The sequence below is a fragment of the Myotis yumanensis genome, unplaced genomic scaffold (assembly GCF_028538775.1).
Source record: "Myotis yumanensis isolate MYYU_CA2020_CCGP unplaced genomic scaffold, mMyoYum1.0.hap1 SCAF_6, whole genome shotgun sequence".
Lineage (NCBI taxonomy): Eukaryota > Metazoa > Chordata > Mammalia > Chiroptera > Vespertilionidae > Myotis > Myotis yumanensis.
Genome location: NW_027223757.1, coordinates 56,200,399 through 56,217,148, shown reverse-complemented (window position 1 = coordinate 56,217,148; position 16,750 = coordinate 56,200,399). Strand labels below are relative to the sequence as shown.

The window sequence follows — 16,750 nt, the reverse complement described above, 5'->3', positions numbered from 1 at the left end:
AAAATAAGGATTTTGTATTCTAATGTATAGGACGTGACACATAGGTCAGTTAGAGTAAAGATGTCTGCGTTACGAGTGAGTCTGAGAGGAAGTTGGGACACATTCTAATTGATCTCTTCCAGGTAACTTAATGAAGTATGTGGTCTTCCTGCACCTGCTCTGTAATATAAATTCAAGATTTTATTAAATAGCTTTTAGAAGTGAATTGCCCTAATTGAATAAAGCCTCAATTCTAGTGAGTTTGAATGGGTCATACTCAAAAAGGCTTTGCGTTGCCCTGTCTGGTTTGGCTCAGTGGATAGAGTATTGACCTGTGGACTGAAGGGTCCCGAGTTCAATTCTGGTCAAGGCACATGCCTGGATTTAGGGCCCTATCCCCAGTAGGGAACATACAGGAGGCAGCTGATCATTGATTCTCTCTCATCATTGATGTTTCTATCTCTCACTCTCCTTTCCTCTCTGAAATGAATAAAAATATATATATTTTAAAAACTAACAACAACAAGAAACATGATTAAAACAAAAAGGCATTGTGTTGAGTAAATGAAACATTTGGCAGGGTAGGGAAGTGGCAAACGGAGAAGAAAATGAAAAAGAATGAAAAGTTTATTCCCAGGAAAAATGTTAAGATTCTATTTTAGCTGCAACACATTCTTTCAAAACTGTTCAGAAATAAAATTTTAAATAAAGCCTTATATTTTAATTAAATTTTGTTTTACATTACATTACATATATTTAGGACAAATTACATACCTGTTTACTTGTGCAACATTTAATTTGTAAAGAAATACTAAGTCCTAAATAAAGATACTTCACAGCCATGTAAAAAGTTAAAGTACCTGTTATTTACTTTGTTTTTACATGTTTGTATTGGTTGATGTATAAACACAGGGTTTATAGGAAAAGCGTTTATTATGCCCACAGAAAAAGCAAGCAATTCTCTGACCTATCACAAGCAATTTAAACAGTCCCTGGTTTAAGGGGGCTTTTACTTGAAGGCTTCTACAAGTGCTAGAGAAAGACTATAAACATTTTAATAATATCACAATTTCTGTGCCGAAACCGGTTTGGCTCAGTGGATAGAGCATCGGCCTGCGGACTGAAAGGTCCCAGGTTCGATTCCGGTCAAGGGCATGTACCTGGGTTGCAGGCACATCCCCAGTAGGAGATGTGCAGGAGGCAGCTGGTTGATGTTTCTCTCTCATCGTTGTTTCTAACTCTCTATCTCTCCCTTCCTCTCTGTAAAAAATCAATAAAATATATTTTAAAAAATATGTCACAATTTCTACTTGATTTATATTAATACATGTTCATTATTTAATACCAAACACTGGTCTTTCTAAATAATTTATTTTTACATTGTTCTATCCATTATTATCTTAACACTTAAGGTTTATTCAAATAATCCCCAAAATAGTGTAATATTTTTCTTGTACAAATAATGTTTTAGGTGTTTAAATTTTTTAATCAAATAAACCAGCTTTGTAAGTGATATATTTATTTGGGATTAATATATAATTTCTGGGAGCAAAAGTAAATCGTATAGTACAACAAAATCAATTTTGACTACTAAGTATTTATATCAAAATGAGGGGGAAAAGTACTTCCTATATTGAGAATATCATGAGGCATGCACATTATCAACACTTTTCCTTACAATAAGCTAATAAACTGATTACCTCTCTGAACTGAATAATTATCGGGCAGCATAGGGTGATCCTTTGTGTTTAATATTTTGTATTTATTTAGGTATTTTCTATGTTTCTACTTCCATGAAAAAATAGTTTATTGCAGTGTTTTGGAGTATCATGAACATTGAATATAACATTTTCTCTTAAATAGCTTCTTTGATTTTTACTAAAATCACTTAATATCTTCAAAGGAAAGTAAAATAATGTAATCTCTTATATTCCTCCTCAGAAAATAAAGATGGAGGCGCATGCAAAGTTTGCAGTTCTTTGGCATCTAACAAGGGACCTCCATATAAATAAGTCTTCATCTTTTGCACGTTCTTTTGACAGGTTGGTTGCATTTTATATTCAGATTTTATCATCAGATATCTGAATGCCCCTTTTCTTGACTCCTTGGTTAGTTTGGCAGGGGTAGGCAATAGCAATGTACACATTTTATAAATAGAACTTATAAATTATTGTTAAAAATCTAAGCTACATTAAAATCCATGGCATTTTCATGTATCTACCAGATTTCATTTATCTGCCAGATTTGCCCTTTTTTTGCCCTGGAGCACCCAGTGTCCTGCATTTATTGGATGACTGTTTATCAAGTTCCTGTAATGTGAGAGGTGCCATGCCAGGTATCAGGATTACAGCAGTGGAGACAGCCTTCTTGAATCTGTAATCAAATTCAGTAACATAACATATAAACAGTACACTGTATAAGTGTTTCTCTAGCAGTTATTCTCAATCTTTTGCCTGAACTGGTATTTATTAAAATCTAAAGCTAAAATACTGACAAATCGCTTTCATGGATTCAAAGAACTTTCAGGTGCCTGAGAGTGGTTCTGAAATTTGTCTAGCCTATTTAGATGACTCATTCCCCAAATATGAGATTTGCATTGACTTCCAAGTAGATGCCACTTAAAAGTAGATTCATATAGTCTCACCAGCAGATTTCATAGAGGTGGCCACAAATCTATGTCTAAAGCCCAGCTCAGATCACATGTCTGCTCTACTGAATTTTATGTCAACTGGTGCTTTTCAAGCAGCATCACTATCTTTAAATGATCTGCTATTTAACTTCTATAACAGAGTAGGCCCTAGGTCTAGAAACTTTACAAATACCATCTCTAATTTGACGACCACGTTTCCTCATCGTACAAGTGAGGCAGTGAAGGCCCAGAGAAGTTGTGACTTGCCCAAGAGCACATGTGAGATAAAAATGAATGGCCCAGGTTTGAATCATGGGTATTCTGATCCAAACCATCCCTCATGCCTTGAATTAAGTGCATAGTTTTGATTCATAAAGAGAATGGGAACAGAGGAGCATGGACCAGCATAGAGGTAACATTGACTTGAATTGGAGAGGGTTCAGTATTTGGTGACAGGAATATGTTGCTAAAACAAGACTAATTTTGTAAGGCCTTTTAAAATTTTTTTATTCTTTACTATTTATCTTAAGAATAATGTATGCTTGTGAAATTTCAAGAACCTAAGTACCTACAAAAAGGGAAAAGACAGTTTTCTCCTTCTATTGTACCTACTGAGACTGTGGGATTAAGATTATTAAAATGCTGTGGTCAAAGTTATCCTGAAGTATGACTAGTTTAAAATGGTTAATTCAAAATAAGAAACACAACTTATAATGTTAATTTTAGAAAAGTTAAGAGTGTCACAGTAAAAGTAGGCATTTTGTTCTTTACTTATTTGTGTTTATTGTAGGTCACTGTTCATCATGTTAGATAGCCTTAACAGTATCGATGGTTCTACCAGCTCTGTGGGACAAGCCTGGCTGAACCAAGTTCTACAAAGACATGATATTGCAAGAGTTTTGGAGCCATTGCTATTGCTCCTGCTTCATCCCAAAACTCAGAGGGTTTCAGTGCAGCGTGTTCAAGCAGAACGTTATTGGAATAAGGCTTGTTATCCTGGAGAAGAAAGTGACAAGCATTTCATGGAAAATTTTGCATGTAGCAATGGTGAATATCACATGCAAGTAGAACAGCTCTATTTAGAGTTAAGTTTTTAAAATAAAGTGAGAGTTGAACACAACAGTGATTGACAAGAGAATTGAATGTGAGATTTTTTGCATGGGCTTCTTTTCTCCCCTCTGCATGCACTAGCAGTGCTCATGTGGACCATGTCTGTGTGTGCTTCGTCAGTGACCCTCTTAGAGGAGTTGGATCTCTTATCAGTTGACTCTTCTTTCAAGGAGTAATCAGCACAGCATTGGTCAGAGACATCCTTCAGTTTTGATGGAAATACCTTTAGTTTTATTTTGCAATCCTCGTCCTACAAGGCTCTGCAGATACTTCACTAGGAATGTATAGTAAGCTTATAGTGCATATTTACATTTCATGAGTCATTTTCCTCATCTGTAAAATGGGAATCATAACCCACTTCTCAAGTCATATTTATGACATGTTTAGTGTAGTACTGGCATATTTTAAGTGATAAATATTTTTTTTTAATTTTGTTTTATTGCTTAAAGTATTACAAAGAGTAGTACATATGTCTCCTTTTTTTTATCCCCTTGACCTTTCCCCGGCCTCCCTTACCCCCCAGTGTCTTGTGCCCATTGGTTATGCTTATATGCATGCATACAAGTCCTTGGGTTGATCTCTTACCACCACTCCCCCCAAATACTATTATTACTCTCTCCAAACTGTTGGGTGAAGCCCTTTATAACACAGTATTGGATTAATTTATTATATGAAAGGGACAGAAAACTCTCACTTATATCATTTGTGTCTCAACAACCCTATGAGGTCAGCAATATAAAAGTAATTATACTGAGCAGGGAGCTGATTCTTAGAAGGTTGTGCTATTTCAAAGGCTCACTGCTGGTAAGTGATGGAAGCTGGAACTAAACCATCCTGCTATTTCACTTTTACTGTGTTTCTAGAGTCTTTTTCCTTTCTCTAGATTCCTTTCCACTTCTTTCCCTGAATCTTCTAAAAAATGCCCTACCCTGCTAATTGCCAGAACTTCTATGTATTATCGCTTTACATACCATCACAGTTCCAGCTTGTCTGCTGAATTTTCACCTCTCCTCTGAAATCAATCTCAGACCTCACCTGTGGTATCATGATGCGTTACCTGAAAGTGATAGCATTTGGTTGGTACCATTCATACGCAACGAAGCCTTCCATCCATTCTGAAAGAATTCCATCAATGTAGTATGCTCTCCAAAAAGTATAGAAATAGATTGATGTATTGGTGATCCCCCCGCTGATTTTAAGCTCCTTGGAGGGAACAATGTTGTCTTTTTCTTCTCTCACCCTCATTGTCTCTTGGTTTAGGGCAGTGGTTAGCAAACTCATTAGTCAACAGAGCCAAATATCAACAGTACAACGATTGAAATTTCTTTTGAGAGCCAAATTTTTAAATCTTAAACTAAATAGGTAGGTACATTGTTATAAACTTAATTAGGGTTCTCCTAAGGCTTAGGAAGAGACACACTCAAGGGGCCAAAGAACCGCATGTGGCTCACGAGCCGCAGTTTGCCGACCACGGCTTTAGGGCATTACTCATACTAGATTATTCATAAATGTTTTTTGAATTTTATCAGAATCAAGGAGGTTGTATTTTTATACTTCTTTTTAGCATAACACAGGGAGGAAAAGAACACTAAAATTTTGAACTGCAGTAAAAAAGGATGTCTTATTTGGGGATGAGGGCAAATTTTTATTATATTTTATATTATATTCGAATAATAGGCCTTCTATTGTTGAATTGTGTTTATTAAATTCTAGTTAATAGTTATCTATATAATTTTCTAACTTAAAAAGTGTAAAATAGTAATAAAATATTTTAATAGTAAAACATAAGTAGGTTTTGAAACTAATGATTAAAGTTCTTGAGTTCAGTGTACATTTCTACATTTTCATTATTTTAAATTTTTTCTTCTTTACTATTTTTTTCATATACCAGTAAGCCAAATACAACTCATTGCATCTAAAGGAAATGGTGAAAAGCCGCTTACCGTGGACGAAATAGAGAACTTTAGTCTCACCGTTAATCCATTAAGTGACAGACTTTCCCTTCTAAGTACCAGCAGTGAGACAATTCCAATGGTTGTGTCTGATTTTGATCTTCCAGACCAACAGATAGAAATACTTCAGAGTTCTGACTCTGGATGTTCACAGTCCTCTGCTGGGGACAACCTGAGTTACGAAGTTGATCCTGAAAATGTAAATGCCCAAGAGGACTCTCAGATGCTGAACGCAAGCTCCCCAGATGATGATGTTCAGCAGGTAGTGTTTGACCTGATATGTAAAGTCGTAAGTGGCCTCGAAGCAGAATCAGCATCAGCTACTTCTCAGTTAGAAATTGAAGCTATGTCCCCAAAGCACAGTGATGTGGATCCAGGCGAGGAGCCGATTAAAAGTGAAGATCAGTCCACTCAGCAGAGTCAGAGTACTTCGCTGAGTAATGAAAGTTCTCAGTTTCTCTCCGTGTCTGCAGAAGATGGCCGTGAGTGTATGGCAACTGGAATCTCCAGAAATAGCTCCTCACCTTGTATTTCCGAAACCACACATACCCCCCATGACTCTTCTGTTGGTTCCACAGAAACCAAATCTAGACAGAGGAGTCACAGTAGTATTCAGTTCAGCTTCAAAGAAAAATTATCAGAAAAAGTCTCAGAGAAAGAAACAATCGTTAAGGAGTCAGGCAAACAGCCAGGAGCAAAACCTAAAGTAAAACTTGCCAAGAAAAAGGATGACGACAAGAAAAAAACTTCAAATGAAAAACTCAAACAAACTAATGTGTTTTTTAGTGATGGTCTGGATTTAGAGAACTGGTATAGCTGTGGAGAGGGAGACATTTCTGAAATCGAGAGTGACATGGGTTCTCCAGGATCACGGAAATCTCCCAGTTTCAACATCCATCCTCTCTATCAGCATGTGCTCCTGTATCTCCAGTTGTATGACTCATCCAGGACGCTTTATGCTTTTTCTGCCATCAAAGCCATATTGAAAACTAACCCTACTGCTTTTGTAAATGCCATTTCAACCACTAGTATAAATAATGTGTATACCCCTCAGTTATCTCTGCTTCAGAATCTACTGGCCAGACACCGGATTTCTGTTATGGGAAAAGACTTTTATAGTCACATTCCAGTGGACTCAAATCATAACTTCAGGAGTTCTATGTACATAGAAATTCTCATTTCCCTCTGTTTATATTACATGCGTAGCCATTACCCAACTCATGTCAAGGTCACCGCACAAGATTTAATAGGCAATCGAAATATGCAGATGATGAGCATAGAAATTTTGACACTTCTCTTTACTGAGCTGGCAAAAGTAATAGAAAACTCAGCAAAGGGTTTCCCTAGTTTTATCTCTGATATGTTATCTAAGTGCAAAGTTCAGAAAGTAATTCTTCATTGTTTGCTGTCATCTATCTTTAGTGCACAGAAATGGCATAGTGAAAAGATGGCAGGTAAGAATGTGATTGCTGTGGAAGAAGGTTTCTCAGAGGACAGCCTTATCAATTTCTCAGAGGATGAGTTTGACAATGGTAGCACACTCCAGTCACAACTTCTTAAAGTTCTTCAGAGACTCATTGTTCTAGAACACTGGGTAATGACTGTCCCTGAAGAGAATGAAACAGGTTTTGATTTTGTTGTTTCTGATCTGGAACACATCAGTCCCCATCAGCCCATGACTTCTCTTCAGTATTTGCACGCTCAGCCAATCACATGCCAAGGCATGTTCCTCTGTGCAGTGATACGGGCCTTACATCAACACTGTGCTTGTAAGATGCATCCACAATGGATTGGTTTAATCACATCTACTCTGCCTTACATGGGAAAAGTTCTACAGAGAGTGGTTGTTTCTGTGACACTACAGCTTTGCAGAAATTTAGATAATCTAATTCAGCAGTACAAATATGAAACAGGATTATCTGATAGTAGGTAAGAGTTGATTTTTAACTTTGTTATAATTGACATTCATCACATATATAACTGCTTAGTCATACAGAATGTCAGTCACAATTTGAGTAAATAAATTAGTGGGTATCACTAGATAGGTTACAAATAGTATGTTATTTTCACAAAGGAGAAAATTTAGCTTGAGGAGTAATAATTAAACAATGAAGATTGGGAAAGATAAGGAATGTTTAAACAGGCCTTTTTCCTCCTAAGGCATTGAAGGCGAACCTTTTGAGCTCGGCGTGTCAGCATTTTGAAAAACCCTAACTTAACTCTGGTGCCATGTCACATATAGAAATTTTTTTGATATTTGAAACCATAGTAAAACAAAGACTTATATTTTTGATATTTATTTTATATATTTAAATGCCATTTAACAAAGAAAAATCAACCAAAAAAATGAGTTTGAGTGTCACCTCTGACACGCGTGTCATAGGTTCGCCATCACTGTCTAAGGGCTGAAATTAATTCCATTCTTCTTCTCTGAGCTGGCAAAAGTAATAGCTCAGTAAAGGGCTTCCCTAGTTTTATCTGAATGTTATCTAAGGGCAAATTAATTTCACACTAAATTAATTTAAAATTATAAATCTTTTCCTATCTGATTTTATTTCTTGTTTGGAGGATACATATTTAAAATTAGTCTGCCAAATGAGCCAGATGATTAGTAGACTAATTTCTAGTTTGTCTCCTGTATAACCTCAGCAACTACATGTAAAATATAAGAAAACTGCCGGTATTATATTCAATATTGATATGCCTGCCCTATACAGTTGCTGAAGATTTACTGGCATTGACTTTGTATAGAATGTCGTTACCAAAAACAACTTTCGTATGTATAATGTGACTCATTTATTTTATAAATTAGGCCATAAAAGCTACTAATTTATTAACCAATTTATTATTTTAGTAATTTATTTGTGTAATCTTTATTGAGCACTTACTATGTTCTTAGAACATGCTGGACATTTAATATTAATAAAATATGGACTTGTTTCTCAGAACTTATGTTCAAATGAATGCATTTTATTTCAGGCCTCTGTGGATGGCATCAATTATTCCACCAGATATGATTCTTATTCTTTTAGAAGGGATCACAGCCATTATCCATTACTGTTTGTTGGATCCTACTACACAATATCTCCAAGTAAGACTGCACAAATATTTTACTTTTTAAAAAAGATTATGAGATACAAGTCCCCATTTAAAAGCCTCAGTAAGTGATAATATGTTTTTCCCCCCAACTTCAATAGCTTTGGGTCAATGTAGACCACAGGCACTTGTATGAAGCCCGCAAAGGAATCCTCTCAATCCTTCATATGATCATGTCCTCTGTGACATTGCTTTGGAGCATACTGCATCAGGCTGATTCTTCGGAAAAGATGACTGTTGCTGCATCTGCTTCTGTTACCACTATTAATCTTGGAGCCACAAAGGTTAGAAATTCACCCTTCACCTGGGGCTCAAGAGTCTGTTTTAGCACTTTCCCAGAGATTATATTGAGAATTTGTGAATAATTTGAGTAGTATGTATGGCACTCTAATGTATTGAATAATTAATTACCAAATAACTTTATGACACATCATAAAATTCTTCACCTATTTAAAGTACATGCAATATAGTGATTTTTTAAAACATATTTGAAGAGTAGTGAAACTATCACCACACTCTACTTTTCAAACATATCTATCACCACAAAGATTCCGCATATCCATTTTCAGTCACTCCGTGTTCCTCCCCCTAACCTCCATACACTATTAATCTGTATTCTCTATATGTAGAGTTGCTTCTTCTGAGCATTTTGAATAAACAGAACCATGCATTATTTCATCTTTTCTATTTAGCTTCTTTCATAAGACATAATGTTTTTGATGTTTATTCATATATATATTAAACTTTGTTCCTTTTCAAAGGGCTTTAAAATTTTTATAGTTACCTAGTAATGAATTTTAAAGTAATCAAAAATTATGCAAAGGTATATTTGTAAGGCAGACAGATTCTAAACAATAAATAAGGAAATGGTTAAGTAAATTATTCTTTAGTGTTACATTATGTAGCTACTAATAATTGTACTTTTGAGAATTCTTAGTGGGTAGAAAAATGCTTAAAATTTTAGTGAAACAGGGATGTTACTTAGTTGAACAAATGTTGTATTTCCAGCCAAAACCGGTTTGGCTCAGTGGATAGAGCGCCGGCCTGGCGACTGAAAGGTCCCAGGTTCGATTCCGGTCAAGGGCATGTACCTGGGTTGCGGGCACATCCCCAGTGGGAGATGTGCAGGAGGCAGCTGATCGATGTTTCTCTCTCATCGATGTTTCTGACTCTCTATCCCTCTCCCTTCCTCTCTGTGAAAGATCAATAAAATATATTAAAAAAAAAAATGTTGTATTTCCAGTCATGTAAAGAAAATAAATTTCTCTCAGAAAAGGAGTAAATTTCATGTGTTAATAGTGATGATCTCAGAATGATGGAATTAATGGTTGTTTTAAAAATACTGTTACATGTTTTCCAATTTTTCTACTTTATATTTAGAAGAAAATTATATGAATATTTAAAAGTGTGTTATGCTATGTGAGTTGTCACATTGACATTCCTCTATTATCTAGACCTGACTTCCTGGACTTGAGTCGTGGGAACATGTTTGTAATTGGGAAAAGGGGAAGGGTTAGAATCATGAGGAAAATTTTGTCTAAGTACTGATATTTGGATTAAACTGTGGTTTTTATTTTATTCAATTTTACTAAAATGTAAGACCCCTCTCCCTTTTAATAATGAATCTACATAAAACATAATTGAATTTCATGTATAGTTGCCCTTTGAGCCTCATGGGTTGGGGGCACTGATCCCCAGTGCATTGGAAAATCCATGAGTAACTTCTGTCTGCCCCCAGATCTTTCCCCCCTCAATGTTCATGGAGGGTTGATTCCAGGATACCTCCCCTGGTGTCAAAATCTGTAGGTGATCAAATTTCCTATATAAAATAGCCTAGAACAGTGCATACAATCAGTCCTTCACATTCATGGACTCCTAAATGCAGATGGAAAATAGTGCAAGTATTTATTGGGGAAAAAATTAACATATTAGTGGATCCTTGTCATTCAAACCCTTGCTGTTCAAGGGTCAAGTATATTGTGTTTTTTTGTTATCTCATCACACTGATTACACTCTTGCATTTAGCTGATTCGTTGTCATTTTGTAGGATTCCCCTTCCCTCTCCCCCACCCCCGTTTTAGAATTAAAATGACTATGGTTGCATATATTAACATAATTAAAGTTTCCTCTACTGTTGTTTAGGTAGTAAAACATATAAGTACTGTATACATTACTTCAAGAAAAACTGAAAGTGCAGGTTAGTTGTTAATGCTTTCATACTTTTTAATTCACTTGTCATTTGCTTGTTTTAGAACTTGAGACAGCAAATTCTTGAATTATTGGGCCCCATTTCAATGAATCATGGTGTTCACTTTATGGCTGCCATTGCATTTGTATGGAATGAAAGAAGGCAGAATAAAAATATCAACAGGACCAGGGTATGTATTTAACCATTTTATACTTTTTATTTTTTTGTTTGGTAAAGCATTTGGCAAGTACAGTAAGTCCTCACTTAACATTGACTGTGGGTTCTTGGAACATACTATAATGAAACCAATTTTACCATAGGCTAATTTATATAAACAACAGTTAAGTTCCTACAGCATCTCATCCATGTTATAATGAAAAGATATTGAACAAAATTGTATCATTTGATGACCTGCTGGACAAGCTAATTTTCAACTCTCCATTAATTAAAAAGGGCCAATATTGGGTGGGTAAGTAGAAAAGCAACATTTTGTGCACCTGTTTAGGTAATGACTTGTTGCCTAAATTTCTTAAATAATTATAAAAGGTATTTTTATGTGAAAAGAAAATTTAGTATGATATTAAAACTGTAGCCATATTTAGACAGCCATGATGATATAGTACAGATTATCTTTTAAATGCTAGCTATTCAGGGTACAAAGCAAGGATATAATGAAAAGTTTTTAAGTTCACTAGTTTTTCATTATGATATGATAGGTTAAATAGTTTGTTTCTAAATGTAATTCATAAATTGTTTTTTACTAGGTTATATATGTAAAAATTTTGTTACTTTGTGACTTTGAAAGCTCAAGAAAGTGTTCTATATTGGAAATAAATAGTGACATTAGGATATTAAGGCTGTTAAATTTACAGTCACACAAGATATATGATTTGTCTAGCTAGAGGTTTCTGATGTTATTTTTGTGCTGAATTCACATTACATATATGCTGACATTTCTAACGTACTAAAAATAAACATTTCACTTATATGACATTATTTTAACATTTGAGAATTAAGTAGTAGATAGTACATTGGACAGAATTAAAATCCTGGAATATGTAAAAGCAGTCAATTAGTATTTGACAAAGGAAGCAAGAACATACAATGGGGTAATGGTAGTCTATTCATTAAATGTTGTTTGGAACATTAGACAGATACTTGCAAAAAAAAGTGAAACTAGATCACCTTATACCATATACAAGTATAAAACCCAAAATGGATTAAAAACTTAAATGTAAGGCTGTAAATCATAAAAATCATAGAAAACATAAGCAGTAGAATCTTGGACATTTCTCTTAACAAATCTCCTTGGGCAGGGTAAACAAAAGAAAAAAAATAAACAAATGCAACTACATTATCTTAAAAGTTCTTGCACAGCAAAGGAAACCATCAAAAAGAAAGAAAAGACAACCCATTGAATGGAGGATATATTCACCAATGATACATATGATAAAGGATTAACATTCAAAATTTATAAAGAACTCAAAAAATACAAACAATCCAAATTAAAAATGCTCAAAGGTCTCTATGCTTAGTTGATTGGAGCATAGTCCCATACCAAAGAGGTTGGGGGTTCAGTTCCCAGGCAAAGCAGATACCAAGGTTGGGGGTTCAGTGTTGGGAGTTTGATCCCTGGTTGGGGCAGATACATGGGGCAACCAATCTATGTTTCTCTCTCACATCAGTTTTACCATTTGCAACAGCATGGGTGGATCCTAGAGGGTATTATGCTAAGTTAAATAAGTCAGTCAGAGAAAGACAAATACTGTATGATTTCACTTACATGTGAAATCTAAAGAAGACTATAAACAAAACAGAAACAGACTCATAAATACAGGAAACAGACTGATAGTTGCCAAAGGGACAGGTGATTTGGGGACTGGGTGAAAGATGCGAGGGGGTTGGGGGATGAAAAAGTGAAGCGATTAAGAAGTACAAATTGGTAGCTACAGAATAGTCACGGGATATAAAGTACTGGATAGGGAATATAATCAATAATATTGTAATAACTGTGTGGTATCCGATGGGAACTGGATTTATTGGTGTAATAAGTTATGTAATGTCCAATCACTGTTTTATACACCTAAAACTATGAATATAAAGATAAGGATTAACAGTCATATGGAAAAAAAGCTTATATGATAGACAAAGACCAAAATAAGTAGATAAAAAAAGAAGAAACAATGTAGAAAACAGAAGATGTGAACAATAATAATAATGTATTTCAATAAGTAAAACCATATTGCATCCATAATATAAGAGACTGGTAGAAAGATCATTGCAAAAAATTAAAATTTTTCTTGGATATTGAATTTTATAGCAGAGGCTAAACAAACTAAGAGTTGAAAGCAAAAGGGGTAAATATCAGAAATAGCATGCAAACTTGGGAAAATGGACATGGGAAAAAGGAGATAAGAAATTTAGGGAAGTGAGCCCTGGTTGGTGTGGCTCAGTTGGTTGGAATGTTGTCCTGAACACTAAAAGATGGAGAGTTTGATTTCTGCTCAGGACACATACCCAGGTAGCAGGTTTGATCCCCAGTTGGGGTACATGTGGGATTCTCTCTCACACCAATGTTTGTTTCTCTCTCTCTCTCTCTCTCTCTCTCCCTCCCTCCCTCCCCCTCCTCTCTCTTCCTCTCTTCCTCCCTCCCTACCCCCCCTTCCACTCTCTAAAAAAATCAATAAAATAAAAAGAAAATTAGGGCAGTGATACTGGAGGTTCATATCTTTGCTGAAAGATGGAACAGAAAAAAATGAGGAGAGAATAATATCAAAGAAATAGTACAAGAACATTCCTTTGACAGTCACTGTGAAAAAGAGATCTCCACAAAGATCAGCATGTGATTTCAGGACACTGGATTTAAAGAAGAGATCTGAAAATATCCTCAAGAGAAAATACTGGAATAATGATAAGACTTGTCAATAGCAACACTGGAAATTGTGATGGAAAAATTAGTTTCAAACTATAATTTCATACCCAGCCAAAATGTCACTTAAGATGTTTTGAACCATACAATATCTAAAAAAAAAAAAAAAATTTGCAATAAATTCACAGTCTCAACTATAGGAAAATGCATCTCCACCAGAGGAGGATTAAACCAAGAAGGAAGAAGATATAGGATCCAATCAATAGAGGTTCCAACACAGAAGAAATAGAAGGGAAATTTCTAGGCTGATGGTCTCAGGAGAGATATCAAGATGATACTGTGTAGCAAGCCTAGAGGGCATGAACCCAGGGTAGAACAGAAAGACATTGAGCAGATTTCTCACAGAAAAAAAAAAAAAAAAAAAAAAAAAAGGAGACACTAAATGGAGGAGGAAAGGGTAGAAAATTAACTACCTGGTATGTTTGAATATGTAATAAGAGGAGATTTACAGTTGCTGGAGCATTGAGGAAGAATTTGTGATAGAAGTAGAGAAAACCAAATTTTAAAAAAAGCAGTGTCTTAATTCTAGGAAAAACAAAAAGTTTAATTAGAAGAGAAATGCAATGATAGTTCAATATACAGCACAACCATAAGTAGGCATGTGAACACTGGATGTTTATTTTAAATTAATGACATAACTATGTTGGGAGGATAGGAAGAAAAGAGTAAGCGACCTCAATCATTGTTTCCTAAAGTTGGAAGTCAGTAGGTAATATCTAAAATTGGGGTGGGGGGTAAAACAGGAAAATATAATAGCATTGTGTATCATTCAGAAATAATAGAAAAGAGCTAAGAGTTGAACATGGTTGCTTTGGGTCATGAGAAAGGAAAGGGCACTGCAATTTTTTTTAATCAGGCTTATTGTCCTATATGATTTTTTAAAAATAATGTACATGTGTTACTGATAAAAAATATAAATTTTACCTGATATATAATCAATGGACTTGAAAAATCCTTTGAAAGTCCTCTTAAAAGACTTATGTACACACATATATAAATACAATGATGTGTTATCCAGGTTATTCCTGCAGCCAGTGAAGAACAGCTTTTACTGGTAGAACTGGTTCGCTCAATCAGTGTCATGAGAACAGAAACTGTTATACAGACTGTGAAAGAAGTTTTAAAGCAGCCCCCAGCCATAGCAAAAGACAAGGTAAGAAGAGCTTTTCTCAGCTTTTGTTTACAGTTCTGTTTGAAAAATGATGCTGGTAGGTAAGGTTTTTTGTTGTACAGTAATGTCCTTTTTGCAGAGATGAATGCATGTGGCACTTGCACTGCTGTAATAAAAACAGTTATCAATAACTTCAATGACTTACTATTGTGATCATTCTGTAGCTAGTGAAAAACAGTTGACTGCTCATATCTCTATATGTCCATCTAAGGCAGTCAACAGCTGTGTGGCCCAATTCTTAGGGGCGGGGAAGGGAAGGCTGGTGCGCTTCTAGTCCTTTAAAGGAAGAACACAGAGCCAGAGTCTAAGGTCTGAGTACCTCAGTTGTTGACCTTCTCAAAGCTTCTTCATTGCTTTCTCTTCTAAATGAATCTCTCTTTTTTTCTTTTTTTTAATTAATGTTTACATTCAATATTATTTTGTGTTAGTTTCATGTGTACAGCATAGTGGCTAGACATTCATATACTTTACAAAGTGTTCTGCCTAATCTTTCCTGTACTCATCTGACACCATACATAGTTATTATAATCTTATTGACTATATTTCCAATGCTGTACTTTATAGCCTCATTACTATTTTGTTAACTACCAATCTGTACTTCTCAATCCCTTCACCTTTTCCTCCCAGTCCCCAATCCTCCTCCTCTCTGGCAACCAGCAGTCTGTTCTCTGTATCTATGAGTCTGTTTCTGTTTTGTTTGTTTGTTTATAGTTTTCTTTTGATTCCACATATAAGTGAAATCATATGCTATTTGTCTTTCTCTGACTGACTTATTTCACTTAGCATAGTACCCTTTGGCATAATATCCATGCTGTTGCAAATGGTTCAGACTTTGTTCTTTTTTATGGCCGAGTAATATTCCATTGTATATATGTACCACTGCTTTTTTATTCACTCATCTATTGATGTGCACTTGGGTTGCTTCCATTCCTTGGCTATTGTAAATAACAGTGCAGTGAACATAGTGGTGCATATATTCTTTCAAATTAAGTGTTTTGGGTTTCTTTGGATATATACCAGAAGTGGAATCACTGGGTCATAAGGCAGTTCCATTTTTAATTTTTTGAGGGTCCTCCACACTGTTTCTACAATGGCTGCATCAGTCTGTATTACCACCAACAGTGCACAAGGGTTCCTTTTTCTCCACGTCATCACTAACACTTGTCATTTGTGGATTTATTGGTGATAGCCATTCTGACAGGCATGAGGTGATATCTCTTGTGGTTTTAAATAGCATTTCCCTGATGATTAATGACAGTGAGTATCTTTTCTTATGTCTATTGGACATCTGTATGTCCTCTTTGGAGAAGTGTCTATTCAGATTTTTTGCCCATTTTTTTAATTGAATTGTTTGTATATATTTTTGGTGTATGAATTCTTTATAAATTTTGGATATTAACCCTTTATCATATATATCATTGGTGAATATGTTCTCCATTCAGTGGGTTGTCTTCTTTCTTTCTTCCTTTCTTCCTTTCTTCCTTTCTTCCTTTCTTCCTTTCTTCCTTTCTCCCTTTCTCCCTTTCTCCCTTTCTCTCTCTCTCTCTCTCTCTCTCTCTCTCTCTCTCTCTCTCTCTCTCTCTCCTTCCTTCCTTCCTTCCTTCCTTCCTTCCTTCCTTCCTTCCTTCCTTCCTCTCTTTCTTTCTTTCTTTCTTTCTTTCTTTCTTTCTTTCTTTCTTTCTTTCTTTCTTTCTTT

The 16,750-nt window shown here is 35.3% G+C and overlaps 1 protein-coding gene across 9 annotated transcripts in view; it reads left to right on the top strand.

The window, feature by feature from the left end:
• DOP1A (DOP1 leucine zipper like protein A) overlaps positions 1-16,750 on the top strand; it is a 113,442-nt gene that overhangs the window by 71,322 nt on the left and 25,370 nt on the right. For all 9 annotated transcript variants that reach the window (XM_070418177.1, XM_070418174.1, XM_070418178.1 and 6 more), the window contains 7 exons: positions 1,921-2,021; positions 3,399-3,655; positions 5,610-7,599; positions 8,650-8,761; positions 8,868-9,050; positions 11,019-11,144; positions 14,902-15,036. In XM_070418177.1, coding sequence (XP_070274278.1) covers positions 1,921-2,021; positions 3,399-3,655; positions 5,610-7,599; positions 8,650-8,761; positions 8,868-9,050; positions 11,019-11,144; positions 14,902-15,036 — 2,904 coding nt within the window. The remainder of the gene's footprint in view (positions 1-1,920; positions 2,022-3,398; positions 3,656-5,609; positions 7,600-8,649; positions 8,762-8,867; positions 9,051-11,018; positions 11,145-14,901; positions 15,037-16,750) is intronic.